This window comes from Python bivittatus, unplaced genomic scaffold, assembly GCF_059951505.1.
Source record: "Python bivittatus isolate LINGU-HERP-01145 unplaced genomic scaffold, Pbiv_v1 ctg000560_np1212, whole genome shotgun sequence".
Lineage (NCBI taxonomy): Eukaryota > Metazoa > Chordata > Lepidosauria > Squamata > Pythonidae > Python > Python bivittatus.
In genome coordinates this window covers 3,892,348-3,909,864 of record NW_028277083.1, presented here as the reverse complement: position 1 = coordinate 3,909,864, position 17,517 = coordinate 3,892,348, and the positions used below count along the sequence as shown (strand labels likewise).

Here is a 17,517-nt window from a genome sequence, read left to right as displayed (position 1 = left end):
CAGACTGCTCATCTTAGAGAGGATTTGGCAGGTCTGAATTTAACATGGCTTTGCATATTTTCTAGAAGATAAGCCTGTGGAGAGGATAAGCATGGGGAGAAGAAGCTGGTTTCTCATGTAAGCTGTCTCAGACAGGTTGCCCAAATTAGTCTTTGCCAAAACAGAAAGAGAAGATGAATGGATGTATATAAAGATCAACTACATCTCAGTGATAGATCACTCATCTCCCAAGACTAGCCAATTTTTCCTGGGTGTTCTTACCTTGAACTGGAGCCAAAGGTTCATAGATTACTCGATAACCCTGCAAGATCCCATTCGCTGCTGCTGGTTCTCCCCAAGACACATTAAGTGTAGAGCATGTGATTTCAGAGAAAATCAAGAAACTGGGGGCACTTGGCGCTGGAAGAAATAAAACAGAAGGAATGCTTGGTGTCAGAGGATCACAAATGTTGCCATGCACCACACAAAATGTATGTATTTATTACGGCATTGCTGCAAGCCTGTATCCAGCCTATAAGACTGGTACCAGGGCCTGTAACAAAAACTCTCTTCTGTTTTTCTGTCTAATCAGTTGTGATTAGGAAACTCCTTCTCAAACTATCACTCTTTTTCTAACTGCTAAGATAAAGCTTCTTGCAACTGTTTGGTGCTTCACATCTTAAAATCCAAAGCTTTTCTCAGTTTTATATTGGATTTTGGGGACAGTTTTCCCCACCCGTGTTGGACAACGTCTTCAGCACTTGTCAGCTCGTATGCATACTGACTGGAGAAACATTAAAAGGCACAGATATGAACAGACCCTGATCCAACATGATGAAACCTTCTGATTGGGATTGTTTTGGCCCTATCTGCTGCGCATTTCATACATTATGTCTGATAATATAAATACACAATAGTGTCGTTTCAGCCTAGGCAAAAATTGCAAACTGTTCTGTAAGGACAGAGCCTCTTTAGAATATGATGCCCTTTGGGATCTTGACTCTACCTACGTAATTTCAACTCCAGGTTCAGGTAAGCTAATCAGTTGGGTGCAGATCTGGGCTAGGATGTGTCTGATGTCACATTCACAGGGAAGCAGCTAAGAAAAATGGCCAAATACTTATATATCTTCATCATGTCAGAACACTGAGATGTGAGAATGAGACACACGTATTTAGGAGAAACAATCTTTGTTTATGACGTACCTTATCTCTGACCTTCCAAGGTGTACCCCTTTTCCATTTTTTGTTTAAATCACAGGAAAAGAGACAAATGTGTGGGTTCACACATTTTTCTAAGCTATAATGAAGTTTGTTTGACTTGGGCTTAGCATGATATAGAACCCAACCATCTTGATTTGTAAACCATGCTTCGTGCAACGTGAACCCAGCCAACTCTAGCTTATTTAACAAGCTGTGGCTAAAACATACTATGCTCTAGTATGGTGTATAAGCTCAACCACCAAGTTAAGAGTGCAAAACTCTGTAGAAGAATCCTTCTTGTGCTTACCTGCCTGGAGAGTCCTGCCTTCCCCGGGGCTTGTCTTGGGTCCATCCCCTGCTGCATTAAAAGCGGAAATAGAGACCAGGTACTTGGAGTAACTGGTCAGGTTTTTGAGCCGGATGCTTGTATCTGGGAGGAAAAGGACCTTCACTTTTTCAGTGTCATTCTGACTGTCTTCCTCCCAATAATAAACCTGGTTGGGAAAAAAAAAGTTGACCTCAATATTCTACTTTTCAAGTTACCATTAAATCATTTCTAACACCAATTCACAACCAGAGTACCTGTTGCCTCACTGGCAGGGAATTCTGGGAGTTGGAATCCCAGTGCACCTGAAAAGCACTTTAGATCTAGCAGTCAATTCTTGGGGCTGAGCGCCAGTAGGGCTTGCTCCGTATCTAGCCACTTCACGGCCAAGTTAGCATGATTACCAGCAATTAAAAAAACCCCAAACCCACTTTCTCATAACTTCCTAGCAGAGCCCCTGGCTTGGCAGTGGAGAACCACTCATGAGCATAATGGCTCATCAATTCTACCCGAAGCTCACCAGGAACCTGACCTCACTGTCCAGCCAAGAGTCTGCTCTGGTGTTTACAAGCCCAGCTATCAGAACAGCCCATGCACAAACAAAAGGGAAGGTACACAAATTGCTACAGCAGGTAGCTACTTCTGCCAAAGAGTAATGCCAGCTTATTTTGTTGGCTCCTTCCTTCTCCATTTGTGGCTCTCACATGCAGGTGGAGGATGAGCCAGGCGATGGATGATGGCCAAGCTCTAAGACTTATTAGAAGAATAATGCCATGTCAGAGTTTTACAGGCCAATCATGGGCCATTGGCTAAATTGTCTCTTGGAGGGGATCTTGGACCTGGGGTGCTACCAGACCTCTAGCTAATGACAGTCACCTGGTGTGCTTTTCTCCAACTTGGACTAGTCTTCTAACGTCACCCTTCCTAAGGAGAAGGAGGAGTTGGCTTTGAATAATTTCTCTGGCAATATCCAGATTGGATTACTCTTGCATTTGCATATTTGACACCAGGCAATTTTGAAGGGCATTTGGAAATGAATGATAATTGAAGTGTGACTGCCAGATAGTTACTACCCAGAAAATATTCTTAACTTGTGACAAATGGTTTCTTGTTTGTTTCTGGGAACAATTCCCTATGATCTGGGGCTAGGGTATGTTTAGAACTGCCCATTGCCACCTGAATCCCATCAGGCTCCCATTTCAGATCTTCTACCCAGAAGAGGTGCAGTACTAACTATACCTCTTGATGGGAAGCCCTTAATGATAACATCATGTCTAATATTCTGTACTTCTGCTCTTCAGGGTTTAGACTCCATTGAGACTTTCTTTTATGAGAACTTGTGGATCTACTTGAGTGAGGAAGTCTGAGCTTCCCTTCTTCAAATTGAGAGGAGAGGGAGTCAACTGTATTAGACTTCAACTCCCATCATCCCCAGCCACACACATCCTTTGCAGTTTGGGAACAGCATTCCCCATGTTGGAAAAGGCTGGTCTCAGCCGGCATGGCTGCGTCTGTCCTGATTCTTTCGCTGCTTGTAGATTTGCAATTGGTTGCATTTCTAACTTACTGGGATGGGTAGACCCTGCGAGAGAAGGGCCACTGGGGTCAAAAGGAAGAATAAAAGTGACATGGTTAAATAATCGATGTTCATGAAAACAAGATGGGCTTCCGCAATCTGTGTTTTGGTCTCGCTCAAAGAGTCAGAACATGCACCCGGCTAATCTCTGACAGGCTTGCCCCGGCTTGCCTTGTAGCCTTGTATGTTTCCATTCTGGCTGTCCACGGGAGGTGGATCCCAGGTGATCTCCAGCTGACTTGCAGACATGGCACTGATATGGATATTCTGGGGAGGCATTGCTGGAGCTTGGGAAAGAAAACAGAGAGAAGAGATCGGGAGAACGAAGAGGCATTGACTGAGCTGACACCACAGCCAGAGGGAAGAAAAAGATCTCAACTGACCAAAAATTTGGTGTGCGTTAGATTTCTCAAGGACTGCTGCTACCCTCAACATCATCTTTGGAAACTCTGCCTCCACCTCCAAAGGAATTCAGTTACCAGATTCTTCCATCAACTTTCCAATATTGTTTCTTTTGCTTTGGCTTCAGGTGACTGAGAAAGCAGAGACTTGTAGAAGCGATGTGAACATTTCTCCTCTCAGCCAGCATTTGGAAAGCGTGAACCAAGTATGGGGGAATTTAACTGGACAGGTATTTTAGGCATCTAAATTAGGTGCTAGAATTGAAGGGAGGGATATAGGTAGGATAAACAAACGCCTGTTACTTTTCCTCCTAGGTTAGCCAGCAAAACCGAAAAGCCCACACAGACGTTCTTTCTCCTAACCAACCAACCAGCTCTAGCAGACGCGTACGAGGCATTTGTGAATAGGGGGCACCAAACTGATTTTAGCAGGGATGACCGGAGGCGACCAACTTTTCCGAGGTAGCTAAAAGAGAACCGAGTGCAACGCCTTTCTCGCCTGCAGGGGGGACTGCAATAACTTCTGTCCACCGTGCTGGAGAGCAGAGCTTTGGCTGCTCGGTGCCCATTCAATATCCCACAAATGGAAATCATAAAACATTTGCTACCCAAAATATAACTCCAATTATCTACTCCTCCGATGGCTTCCTTCTATGCAGGCTCTGACCTTCATAAGGCACGTTATTATTATATATTTATATATTTCCTCCTCCATTCCTCTCTGGGGTTATAAAATAAAATAGTAATTAACACCCACTCTGCCTGACACCAACTATTTATTTTGTTCTAACTGTGCTGCTTCCTTATTATTGCTGCCCACCCTGCCGTTAATGGAAATGTTAATAACCAGCGCCAGGTTGTTGTGACAGATGCTTGAGATCATTATCAGAAATTCTTATTTACCGCTCCATTAAACGGCAGAATCACACACCCAAAAGGGGGGGGGGGAAGGGGGGAGGAGAGAAAAAAGAAAAGAAAGAAAAGAAACAATTCCATGAAACTAACTGGGAAGAATTGGAGCAACTGCACTGCTCGTCTGAAACATAAATGCAAAGATGTGGAGGGTCTGACAGGCTGGCCTTTTGCGAGGTAGGGGGAAATTAGTGGGGCATCATTAAAAAGTGAAATGCAAAACAAAGCAGAGCCGTTCTTTTGGGGGGGGGCGATTAAACAGAAGTAAATGATGGTGATGATACTAATTAAATGACTGTTGTTTTATGAACGCGTTTTCTCAAACTAAGAAGCATTTCGGTTCCTCAGGGTGAACGCTGCACACACATACCTACGCTGAGATGATGGATGGATTTGATGCACAAGGAAAAAAAATATATCCCCCCCACTACAAAATGCCACACCTGGAGCCCATCCTTTCTCTGAGGATGGCATGAATGGACCCTGTTTTGATCTCTGCGCAAACCCATGACATGAATTTGACTCTTTAACACTGGTTTCAAGAGCACCGGCTCTCCCTGTACAGAATACAGTAGATTGCAGGGGCCTCCTGATTTTTCTTAGTCAATTGCGAGAAATGAGCATTCATATGGATTTTCTCAAATAACTTTTAATCCCTGAAATCTTTTTCAGCTGATAAAAAAGAGACACCCCACCCCCTGGAGGGGCTTACACAAGAGCGAGAGGAAATTGCTTCTTTTCCAGCTAGATTGACAGCTGAGGGCTCATCGATGGGTGAATGATTCAAAGAAAGTGAGATGAATTAAGGGCTGATTTTCAACAAGAAGCTCATCGATTGCACCGTTGTTCCCAAACTGGGTTGCTACAGTGCATCTTTTTATATACTTATTCTTATGCTTCTCTGTTCAGATGTGTTCCAGCTGCTTGGTAAGCTGAAAGGCTGATGCTCGCTGTTCGTCAGTGAACAGCCAGGTCTTCAGAAGGGTTTTTGTCTTCCTGCTGCTGAACTTGAAGGGGAGGGCCGCTCATTTCTTTTCGAGGGAGCAGAATCACTGGAAACATTTCTCGGGTTCTTCGAAGAATGATGGGGTCCTGGTGATGCTGACCGCTTGGACTGATGATGATGGCTTATTTACATAATGCTCTTTGGGATCGCAGCTTAGAGGAGAGATCTCCCCTGCCCAAGAAATGAACAAGTGGTGGCTCTCCAAGCCTTGCTAGAGCACAGCTTCTACCAGCCATGCTATGGGGGCTTAGTGGAGACAGCTGGTTTTTACAAAGCATAATGTATCCATGCTCCATCCATATTCAAGAACATTATTCTCTGGTGAATAGACAAGGCGGCACCTTTCATCCCAGATCCTCTGCTTCTCATGGATTCTCGTGGATTCCATAAGCCTTGATCTCACCTAATATACCTGCATGTTTTCAGAGATTAAAATGGCACCAGCCCAACCCAGTTTGAACTGTCAGAATCAGTGCAATTAGTTAACTGACTCATTTCACCTGCACAGTTTAACATAGTTGCTTCCTCTTCAGGGAACAGGTTTTGGAATCAAAGCTGTTAATCAGGCAGTTATTAAAGAGAGCGGAGAGAGATCAAGTGCCTTACCTAGGCAACAAGGAAATTCCTGGGTAATTTACCCATGAATTCTACAAGAACTCTTGATCATCACCTAAAGCAGCCCTCATAGCTAGAGATGGGGGATATTCTGAATTAATTATGCAGTCAGGAAGTGCAAGAGAAGAGGTACTGTTGCTACTGCTACTACTATGACCCCCACCACTAATATCAGAAGCTTAGAATATGTTTCTTAAAAATGAATTCAAACGAAAGTTGATCCTGTGACTACGCACATGTGTGAAACCAACCTCTGGGCATTTAGGAATAGTTTACATAGACCCTGCAGAGAAAAACATCTCCAAGCAAGGGTTCAGCTCATCAGTGGGACATCAGGTATGGCAAGGCTCTCAAACCTGAGAGGACTGATGGCGTATCTTCAGACTAGCGAACTGCAGTTCCCTTGTCTTCCATCTGGAGGTGAAGAAGGAAGATCAACAGGCTTCTGAGATCCACTTGGAGTGACATTGGAACCGAGGGCTGGGTCTACGCCCTGAGTTGGAGAAACGGAGGCTGAATTCTGTCCAGTGAAGTGAAACCGATTAGCAGGTCAGAAGAAGGGGCTCTCCAGTCGGGACTGCTGCTTCTTCCATACTTTCTCTCTGCTGGCCACTGCTGAAGCTGGGGAGAGCTTGGCCCAAACCCCACTGCACCCCCTTTGGCCAAAATGAAATTCATTTTTTTAGGTTGGGTACAAGCCCCTTTCGAGCTGCACAACAGCACAGACCAAAGCGCTTAACCAAGAATTAAACAAAGAGCTGTACCCCCGGCACGTAACCCATTGGAGTCATACTGAGCACTGCTTATGAGTAATATTAACAGCTCAGTGAGCTTTTAATGAAGTACTCAGCTGCTACAGCAGCCCAACCAGAGCAAATGATTTCTTTGCATTTTCAGCCTTACCAGTGGAGAATTAAGGGTGGCAGATAAACCCCCTCCAACAAACATCTCAATTTGAATGTATTTTCTTTGCGTTTTAAGACTGCGGTCTCGCAAATTGCTCCGGTAGCAGAATGTGGAGTTCGCAAACCTCTCCCCCTCTATAGCTTGGTCTCTTCCTGCTCTTCCTGGCCTGAATTGCTGCCTCAAAAAGATCTGGGGGAATCTCCATTTGCTTTGCAAGCATTGTAGGGGGAAATTCCCCAAGACCCAACTGATAACTGGAGACCACACGATCTGCTTGAGCCAAGTTTATTAAACTGTGCGGGGGACAGACCACAAGGTTCGGCCCACTGAAAAAGGGTACAAACAGCCTTTATATAGTTGTACAATAAATGCTGATTATTAATGACGTGGATATGTCATTAATACTCAGCTTGTATTATTTGATTGCAAGGATTAGATTTATGTTCATGGTGTAAAATATGCAATTAGCACAGCGAATATTTGCAAAAGCCAGCTTTTGTGGTTATGGACTTCCCATTTTCCCATCTAAAAATACTACTATTGCTGCAATAACACATGAGCTAGTGTCTGCAGCTTTCTGTAAGCATCTAGGCAAGCTAATGGAGCAAGTCAATAGAGAGGCTAACTTGAGTCTTTAGAGGCCTTGATAAGTTACAGGCTTTGCTTCAGTCTTTGGTTTGACTCCTTCAGCATCAAGACCTCCATCTAAGGAAGAAGTCACAAAGATGAACAACTTGCCACGATGGTAAGATTGTTGTTAGAGCCAGAGGTTTCAGGAGGTTTTCCTGAAAAGTTATAAAAGATGAAAAATCTTTTCTTTTCTCTTTGGAATAGGATAGGTACAGAAAAGTTACGTTGGACAAAGCAAGAAAAAAGGAACTTGAGAGAAGGAGCTTTTTCCATTTCATTTTTGACATTTATCCCTTGCTTCATTCACCTCTGTTCTACAGAACTGAGAGAAATAGAGAAGAAAAGGAATGTAGTCCCACATAGCAAAGCTCAGAGGAAATATATCCCAAAAGATACCCTAGCTGATGCCTGTGAAATCAGGGTAGGATACAAACAAGAATTTAAAAAGCACAGCAACTTTGGATAATCAGAGGTGCGCCTTTATTTTAATTTTGGCCATAGACTGGGATAGTTCTCATTTCTCAACCAAATACCATAAACTCAAATTGCACCCTCAAGTATGCAAAAATGCATATTCCTGGTATGAATTTGGTTTAGAGGGCAGAATTAGTTTTTTTTTTTTTAAATAAAATTCAGAACATGTTTTAGCAACAAGTGGCACAGAAGCAGCGTACGTTTTACCTAGAGAGGCTATCCTGTTCCAAAACTGATTTCAGTGTGGTTTAAGCAAACTGGTGAGTGCGGGACTGAAGCCAAAGAGAGCTGATGGGCATCTGGGTGTAGAAATTGAGAGCAATGGCTCAGGGACAGAGAACATCAATTCATGTTCTCCACTGATTTCTACAATTCCCATTCCTGCCTTCAGGCTTCCTCCCCATATGCTTCAAGAGGCTAAGGAGAACATTTTAAATCAGATCCAAAGGACCTTTGGTGTGCGTACATACAAAGAGATGCCTTTGCCTTCAGATTTGAAGGGCAAAATGAGATGTGGAGCACGTGTGGGCGTCTACATAGCCCCAGTGGATGTTGGACCACCTTAAGCAGCTGCAAATTCCCTGAGGTCATGCCGCTGCCCTCTGTAGCTAATATGTGGCCCTGGGAAAAGATGCATTAGATTTAAGATGTTTCCACCAGCTGCTGAACGCTTTTTTTTTTTTCCAATCCGTTCAATTATGCCCAATTCTCGGAGACTACCTGGACAATCCCTCAGTTTTCTTGGCAAGGTTTTTCAGAAGTGGTTTGCCATGGCCTCCTTCCTAGGGCTGAGAGAGGGGGACTGGCCCAAGGTCACCCAGCTGGCTTTGTGCCTAGGCGGGACTAGAACTCCCGGTCTCCTGGTTTCTAGCCTGGTGCCTCAACCACGACACCAAATACCTGTGTGCATCTTGAACCACATAATGCTCTTGGAATCCAACACGCTACAAATCTTAGCACACAGCATATTGCAACCTGAAGAATGAGGTCAAGGAAGCTTCTGTTTAGAAAAGGTGAAAGCAGACTCAAGGCATAAAAGGTAACTTTTATTTATCTTTCTCCCTCTTATTTCCCTAAATGAGTTTCCCTCCTTCCTTCAACCTTCCGTGAGAGTCTGACGCTCACGTTCATCATCCAGACTGCTGGCCGATGTCCTCAGACTGCTTTCTGCTCCTGCTTGACCAGCCTGATCAACCATAGACCCTCTGGGGAAATCAAGGACATTATTTCACGGGAGCTGTCCTGAAACCAAGCCACCTGCAATTTATTTATTTGATTTGTCCCCCGCCTTTTTATCTGGGGGCTGACAACAGAAAAATAGGCATTACTTGAAAAACACAAACAAACAGATGTGCAATTGATGTTTCAGACCTAGGTAGGAAAACAACTTAGAGGAGATGATAGCTTCAAACTATTTCTCGGGAAACATGGGCAGCAGGAGGAAAGCAAATAATTACAGTCAACAGGAAAAAAGCACATTTGCTTTCAGCTCATTCAAGACAGAATGAGGAAGCAAACTCAAGGGCTGGACTGGGGCAGAGAGCAATTGCTCCTTTCCAGCGCTCTCCCCAGGCTACACCAAACTTCTATTGTGTTGATTGAAACTGCTTCCTTTTTGCCTAACAAAAACAGCCTCACACAAGACATCGCCTTTTCAACAGAACCCCCGCAAGGCAGTTGTTAACACGAGTCAGATAAGCAGGCGGGTTCCCAGGGAGCAGCAGGTTTCTCCTTCCCTGCTCCTTTCCATTACTGAAGTCCCCATCAAAGCTCATTATAATTTCTTTTAAAAAAATTAAAAGGAAGATGAGAAGAGTGGAGATGTATTTCCCAGTTGCATCCTCTCCCATGAAGTGTGAAGGTTGTGAGTGTCATCATCAGTTAAGATGACATGTTTCACTCTTACTGTCGTCTTTGGAGTAGAGGATTTATGGCTTTGGTTTAAAAAGAGGCTATTTGCAGGTGAGTTTCGCCTCCCTTCTTCACCTTAACCAAGCCCACTTCCTTACAACGCTACATATTCCGTTCGAGTTCCACCAAAGGAGCTTGGTGGGGTAACAAAGAGTCACCCAAGCATGGGAGTTTGTTAGTGGGGCTGCATCACTCTCTTTGGTTTTATTCACCTTCCTACATTAAGGAGAAGAAAAGAATGCATGCCATCTTGAGAACGTTGGAGAAGAGGGAAGATGGGAGTCTGCTATATGTATAAGTGAAAACTTGTCTTTCAAAGATGACAAGTGACTGGTCGCCACCACATCAACTACTACAGTTCCATAGCAAACAAATGGATGTGAGAAATATCTTGGAAGATTTCAGAGGTTGCAAGTGTCAACATAAGCCTCCCTACAAGATTTGTAGGACAGTTTTGGAGACAAAGGTTCACGGGCTACTTGAATATGCCGGTGGAAGTTCAGTGTGGTGGGCGCCCAATGAAATGAACATCTCACACAGGTGTATCATGCTTCACTAGGCCACCACAAACATTCTAAGTGTATAAAGTCCTCGGGGTCTTGAACCAAGAACTCTGGCTGTGACGTAGGTTACTTTTTGGGCGTCTCTGGGGCTGTTCTAAGGCAAAAGTAATTATTTGTTCATTTTCTGCTAACTTGCACAGCTGCCCATGCGGAGGCCAGATATAGTAGTATTTGCCTTCCATCCAGTGAGACTGCATGAGGCAATTAGTTAGCTCTGCAGGATGACTGCTCCAGGGTTGCCTCATGATTCTAACCAACTTGCTCAAGGAGAAGCTAACAAATAAACTCTGCATGGTCCGTCTCACCTCCTTCTCTACCTGCTTCAAAACTTGATCACTGGCTCGAGTCATCAGCTTCCAGGCTACTTCCAGCCAGTTGCTCCAAACTGGCCCACCACAGCCTGATGAACTTCCAACAGAAGCCTCTCCTTTACCTTCTATTTGTTGGAAAGGCTTTCTAAGAAGACCAGTGAAAGGAGCAGGTGTAGGATATACTCCTTTTCATATACAATGTTAACATCTGGAAAGGTAAATGCATCAAATAGATCACTGCTCAACATGTGCAGAATTATATTTACACTGTCTTCTTTGGCCAGTGGAAGATCAACCGATTGGAAAATTCTACTAGTGACTCCTCAAGTTTTAGAAACTGCTCCACAGAGAACAGCACTGATTAATTTATGGAGTTTAGGAAAACGATAACAGAGCATTACCACAATGTTTGAAATGAAAAGGTCGGGAAGAGATGATGGCTTGTTTGGGGCCTGAGACATCTTGAAATTTAATGAAAATGTAATGAAAATAATGCTAGAACCTGAAACGAAAGCTTTCATGATAAATACAAAGGATCGGTGAAATATAAGAGAAAGCAGATTGGTGCTGGAGGTGCACACAGAATCTATTGTAGGGACCTTCCTTCCAAGGGAAAAACATGAACTTAGAGCTGCAGCGATGAAAATAGACGCATTCTATGGCAAAGAGGCCCAATGACCGTGTGGAACTTGGCCAGACTGAGAGGAGTGTGGAGCATGTGACCCACCGCACTGAGTATAACAACATTTTGGCAGCCTAACTCGGGCTTGATGAACCTCTGCCTGCCCGATCTGGTACTTGAAGGCCACCATCTGTGATGGGCAAGATTGCATTTGGCTTGGTAGACCACATCCTCTTCAGACCTTCATCAATGCTAGATCTTCTGGGAAAGGCGGCAACAGGGGGCCTTTTATGAAATCACCCTAAATCTCTCTCTTCCACCTTCACCCCACTAATCCCAATACTGGCCTGAGCAAATTAACACCGGATATTTATTTCTGAAAGACAAGTTTTCACTTAGACATATAGCAGACTCCCATCTTCTCCAAGGTTCTCAAGATGGGATAACGTGCATGTGGTCCCCCAGCCCCCTTGTTATTATGTTCCTGGTAGCTTTGTGAGATCAACCTGAAAGAAGGTAACTGTTGCAATATTAGTTTAACAACTGGGAAAGTTCTTCTTTGACGCAATAGACTTTATCTTTCAACTGAAACTGAAATATAGATATCACATGGAAGTGACAAACTTTTAAATCACGAGAGCATTCCTTTACAAACATTTAACAGAGTTAGGAATATATTATATAAAATCCTTTGCCTATATTTCTGTTCTGCAGAATATTTTGGACATTAAACACAGATTTAACCTGGATCTTCCTCATTTGAGTCCAGGTTTCTATTGTCCATTCTCAGCTGTTAAATATGAAATCTCAGGCTGTTGCTGTCAAAGTTTGATGCCTCCCACCGCATCCATGTGTGGAACTCCTTTTATATTCCCTACTATCTGGGCAGAGATCTGAATTCTGCTTTTATCCAGAGCTGTCTGGATAAAATTTGTTCACTAAAAGCATGTATAACTGAAACCTTTCACTTTCACTAAAAATGTATTTGTCAAACAAAGCACCAGATACCAAATCATAGGCATTGGAATCATTCTCAGAATTGCACGTTTACCTTGCGTGGAAAATGAATTAAAATGTCATCTCAGGCAAGTTCTGCAACAGGAGGAATTAAATTCCACAGCCTGAATAAATTATGCACACTGGGAGAATCTGTCTGATTTCTCTTACTTTCCATAATTTATTCCACAATCCTTATATTTGAGCCCATGCTGGAATTTCATTCACAACTCACTGGAAATTTCATTCTCCCCAGGCTTTCAAATTTAGCTTTGCATCCATCAGGTTTGAAATCTAATATATGCATACCCACCACGCTTTTCCCTTTTGGGGTAACACAGCTATGCAGTGTGCAGGGAAAATCTTGAATCTTGCTTTTAAAGCGTGAAGCCCCATCTAAGTACTGCAAATTCCATGTTTCTGACATAATGGAAATAGGTTGGGGGCACTGCATCTTACATAGATTTTGCATCGGGGCTGTAGTTAATTGAGTAGCATGTGCTTTTGAAAACGATTCTGAAAAGGTCTTTCAGAAGCAAGGGGGTGTAAGCACGGGACTTCTTTTCAGCGATGGCACCTTTCTGGGTGGCAGCTCTCTGTAAGTGCTCCTGCAATCACGCTCCTGCGTGTTGTGACACACGTCTTCCCCAAACACGCACAGCTCTATTGGGAAGGATCCCAAGCCCCTTAAGGTCTTCCCTTCCTCCAAGGTTCACGACGTGAGTGAGTGGGAGTTTTATTCATAATAATTTTACATGATTTTAACAGGGTTCTGCTTACCCGCTTCGCCAACGTAGACTTCCACAGGGGCGCTGGCAGGGCTTTCCCCAATGATGTTATATGCGGTCATGACCACTTCATACCTCTTGTACTTTTTCAATTCTAGAAATGTAAATCATTGAGATTACAGGCTAGCATCGTCTTTAACAATCCCCAAGAGAATTTCCCTGCCAGCGTTCTCCCCCAGAATACTAGGAATCGCAGTTCATGAAGCGGTTGAACTTCTCTACTAGCCACTCCGAGGATGGTAATTTCCAGAAAAAAGGACATCGAAAGGATTATTGTGAGGGAGCACTGCAGGTAAAGGCCAAACTGTCTAACTTTCTTCCATAACCTGGGATAATGATCGCTAGCGTACATGGTTTGAAAACAGAATTAGGCAAATTCATGGGGTTGGTGATTACAAGTGAGGAAACCCAAATAGAATCACCGTGATCGCAGGCAGTTTGCCACTGAATGTCAGTTGCTGGGAAGCCGTGCAGAAACAGAAGATCTGCTTTTCAGGGATGCTGTGATGATGGACTTCTTCAGTGACAAGAAACAGGCCGGGTAATCTTTGAGGTTGCTTCTGGCTTCCCCTGTCATTTTGCTGATGGGGTTCCCCAGATGTTAAGCATTAGTTGAAAGGAAGATAGTCCGCTTTGAATATGCCAATCCTAAAGCTGCAAATATCTGCAGACCTCTGGGACGGAAGATCCAGGGATGAGCCTCTCCTCATCATCCTGCAGGTTATTATTGGAGAAAGCTGTCTGGGCTGGTGCTGGAAGCTGGGCCAGACAAATCCATCATTCGATCCAGCAGAAGATCAACCCGCTGGACGACAGCAGAGATAGATGGGTCTTCAACAACTCCATACCTCTTAAAATAACGCCACAGTAAGAGCTACAATACCCAGCTTGGTATTCTTGGGGCTGGAGGCTTTATTAGAGAACAAGGAAAGCATCTGGAACCTTGGGAGATGGAGCGGGGTGACACTGAGATGTCTTTCCTACGCAGCAATCACAGCTCTTTAAAGTCACCAGCACCGCACTCGGCTGCAACCTTTTGTGAGCTAAAACAAGGAGGCAACATTGACAGATACAAGGAGGGAATGACAGCACACTACAACACATAAAAAAACAAAACTGGTACAGGGGAGGAGAGAGTGCAGGAAGTGGGGAAATCCTTTGGCTGTGGTATAATTAATCACCAAACTAGCATGAGGGCAGGAAGACCAAACTGCACGCCTTCCCTCTCCCAGAGGCCTGTGCGTCCTTGAGGTTCTGGGGATTTGCATATTCAAATTAGGCCACCTATCTTTCCTGAGAATATGGATCACCTGGGGAAGCCCACCGGCAAAATACACATGGAGAGCTTTGCTGGAAATCTCCAAGAACGGTGCTGGTATCATGCAGAGGTGTTTTACTTGCAAATTTGTTTTCCAGCGACGTGTGAACTACCCTCCAGCTCTGTCGTTCGGCTGCAAACTATCAGCCCAGGAAAGGTTCTGTGAGATTGATAATGAGCCCTTCTAATTTCAGATTTCCTAAAGTGCTCACAAATATTCTGCCCACATATCTGAGTCAGACACCGGTGTGTTGCCTGCCGGTTCCAGGTAGACAGACAGCTGATGGTATCTAATTTACTGCTTACATTTTGTCAGCATAATAAATAAAACTACTTGATATATTGTAGGAAACTGACAGTTTTATGGGAATCTGAAACTCCTGCCAGTTAATACACAAGGACTTTTTTCCCTCACTTGCAAGGGAAGTGATATATTTCCAAGCGATGTGCAAGAAAATGGCATTTGGACATGACACATTTTCTTGGCCCGTGGGGAATGCTACAGCAGAATGCGTTGCTTGGTGGACGGAGCTCATGAACGTCCATGAGGGCTGGAAGCTGAGGATGTTCAGGGGTAGTGTGAAAGCAGACCCTGAGCTGGAGATACTGGCAGTGTATTATGGGGAGAGGAGGATAGGATTCCCAAGAACAAGAATCCAAGGTGGAGAGGATCACCCAGCCTGAACACAGTTAGGTGCCTGCAATACATCTGGTTCACCCATCTGGACTCTTTTCCAAGAGGACCCCTTTCTGAACTGTGCACCAAACTCCCCTAAGCACCTTCTAAGGCCCTGAACTCGTAGGAACACCTTAATATTCTTGGTAGGCTAATGAAGGCAATGCTGATGGGTCTGAACACAGCCTGGGAAATGTGAGCCAAGCAAATCCATGCACATTTGCCATCAAACCTATCCATTTGTATGAGCAGTTCCACCAAAACAATCCAAAATAATTTTCTTCAATGACTGATGGTTGAAGCACTGAAAAATCATTTAAGCTAACAAGAAGTCATTCTCTGAAATCGTCACCCCCCCCAACCCCCAGTTAACTTCAGGTTGAAAAGAGGCTGTTCTCAAGCCCTGCAAAGAGTTATATCTAACCACCCTTGCGTATGCGCTAATTAACTTACTTGTTAATTCGTAGGTTGTTAAGACAGAGCTGCTGTTCACTGCCTTGAAGATGCTTTGGGCTATTCAAGGTAAGCAAAGCAGAAAGGAATCAGAGGGCAAGGTAAGCAGTTACTGTCAAATCCACATGGTTCCAGAAGTTTGAGGTGAAGTAGTTGGGTGTGCAGGCAGTGTTTGAGGCAAAGACCCCTCCGGCCCCCCATCTGCCTGCTATACAAGCCAGCCCCCTTTCCAGGGAACATGCTGAAAGATCCTCAGATTGGAGGGCTTACTCAGCCATCTTCCCACATAGAAAGAAATGATAGAAATGAACACTGTAAAGCAATGAGAAATGTCTGGAGAATCACTGAGCCAGCACAATTCTGTTCTAAGGAGAAGAGGAAGAGGAGGAGGATTCTCCAGGAATTTTGTATTCTTAGGGTTTCCAATGTTAGAATAATGGCGGCGGGGGAGGGGGGGGAGGAATTCATTCATTCATTCCACCCTTCCTCCCAGTTATTATATTGGTGGTTGCTAAGGTCTCCTGTTAGTGTACAATTTCTTTAAAAGGGTGCATCCTTGGACTGAAATGCATACATTCCCAACACCAGCTTTTTGCTTCCCAAATCTTAAGGACACAGCAGAGTTGGGACCCTGGCATGGATGAAGCTTCTTCCTTGCCCTTCATTCTACCCCCCCCCCAAAAAAAACCAAGATTAAGACTTTAACTTGGTGCACTAGGAATGCTAGTTCTGGACACCAGATTTACAACCAAGAGAGGCTCAATCTGGAAAAAAGCAGAAGGCAAGAAGTAAGAGAGGATGGGTGATTCAGAGAAGAGGAAGAGAGGAAAGGCCCATTGGATCAACTGCCAGTCTGACAGCCAGTTAGCAGAGTGAACTTGAGAGCATGCACAAGTTTTTTTTTTTTTCATTTTCCATTAACTGTTTTTAATATCTGTCCATCTGAATGCAAATGTCAAACCATTCATCACACATTAAAACAGCCCAAATGACTGGCTCCTTACGTGTAATTTCTGCTCGTAAAGCTGATGGGTTTTTAAGGACTTTGGACTCTGCTCCTGATCCAGTGCTTTCAGGTTCCAGCTCCCGGTAATAAATACGATATCCCAAAAGGAGACCATTCAGACTTTCTACCTTTGGAGGCTGCAAAAAATGCCCATTAAAAAAAGGTTAAGTTGCAACTTGTGCCTGATATTTCACTAAAAAAAACACTGACAAAAACAGACATATATATTTCCAAACAGTGGTGATATATCTAGGTGTTGGTCCAAAAATATTTTGGTGTATCACATGATCAAAACTTGCACTCGGAATATCTTGCAAAGTTGAGACGCCATGGGAGAGATTATCCATCCACCTGGGCCAGACAAGCATCTCTAGCAATCCTCGGAGTCAAGAGACAAGCTGAGATGTATAGCCCAGGATCCATGGGGAGGATGCCGAGATATAAACTGCAACAGCAATCTTGATGAGTTCTTTGGGATACTTTCAGAGAACTCTCCTTGGCCTAACAACTTTCACCCAATGGTGTCATGGTGGTGCTAAAAGGCAGAAGAAACAAGGTCAGTCCATCTGGAATGTAAGTTTCCCCAAGGAAGAGCAGCAGTCTCTTCTCTTCTGACTATCTTCTGAAATTGTCCTCATGAATTAGAAATCTAACAAGTCTAGAAAGATTGAGAAGAATCCACAAAGGCCATTTCCTCTGGCTGGTGTGGGTCTTCTGGGCTGTGTGGCCGTGTTCTGGAAGTTTTGTTTCCTAACGTTTCCCCAGCACCTGTGACCGGCATCTTCAGAGTGCAGGAGCACAGACAGGAGCAGTTCTCTCTGTGCCCAGGGTGATGTGACCCTTTTTG

At 44.0% G+C, this 17,517-nt stretch overlaps 1 protein-coding gene across 4 annotated transcripts in view; it reads right to left on the bottom strand.

The window, feature by feature from the left end:
• The window catches only part of SDK1 (sidekick cell adhesion molecule 1), a 358,271-nt gene that overhangs the window by 26,535 nt on the left and 314,219 nt on the right, over positions 1-17,517 (bottom strand). For 3 of the 4 annotated variants that reach the window (XM_088147987.1, XM_088147988.1, XM_088147990.1), the window contains 6 exons: positions 16,669-16,807; positions 15,665-15,724; positions 13,210-13,311; positions 3,254-3,369; positions 1,489-1,675; positions 262-399 (listed from right to left, as the gene is read on the bottom strand). In XM_088147987.1, the coding sequence (XP_088004113.1) occupies positions 262-399; positions 1,489-1,675; positions 3,254-3,369; positions 13,210-13,311; positions 15,665-15,724; positions 16,669-16,807 (742 nt within the window). The remainder of the gene's footprint in view (positions 1-261; positions 400-1,488; positions 1,676-3,253; positions 3,370-13,209; positions 13,312-15,664; positions 15,725-16,668; positions 16,808-17,517) is intronic. The other variant, XM_088147989.1, reaches the window with a different exon arrangement.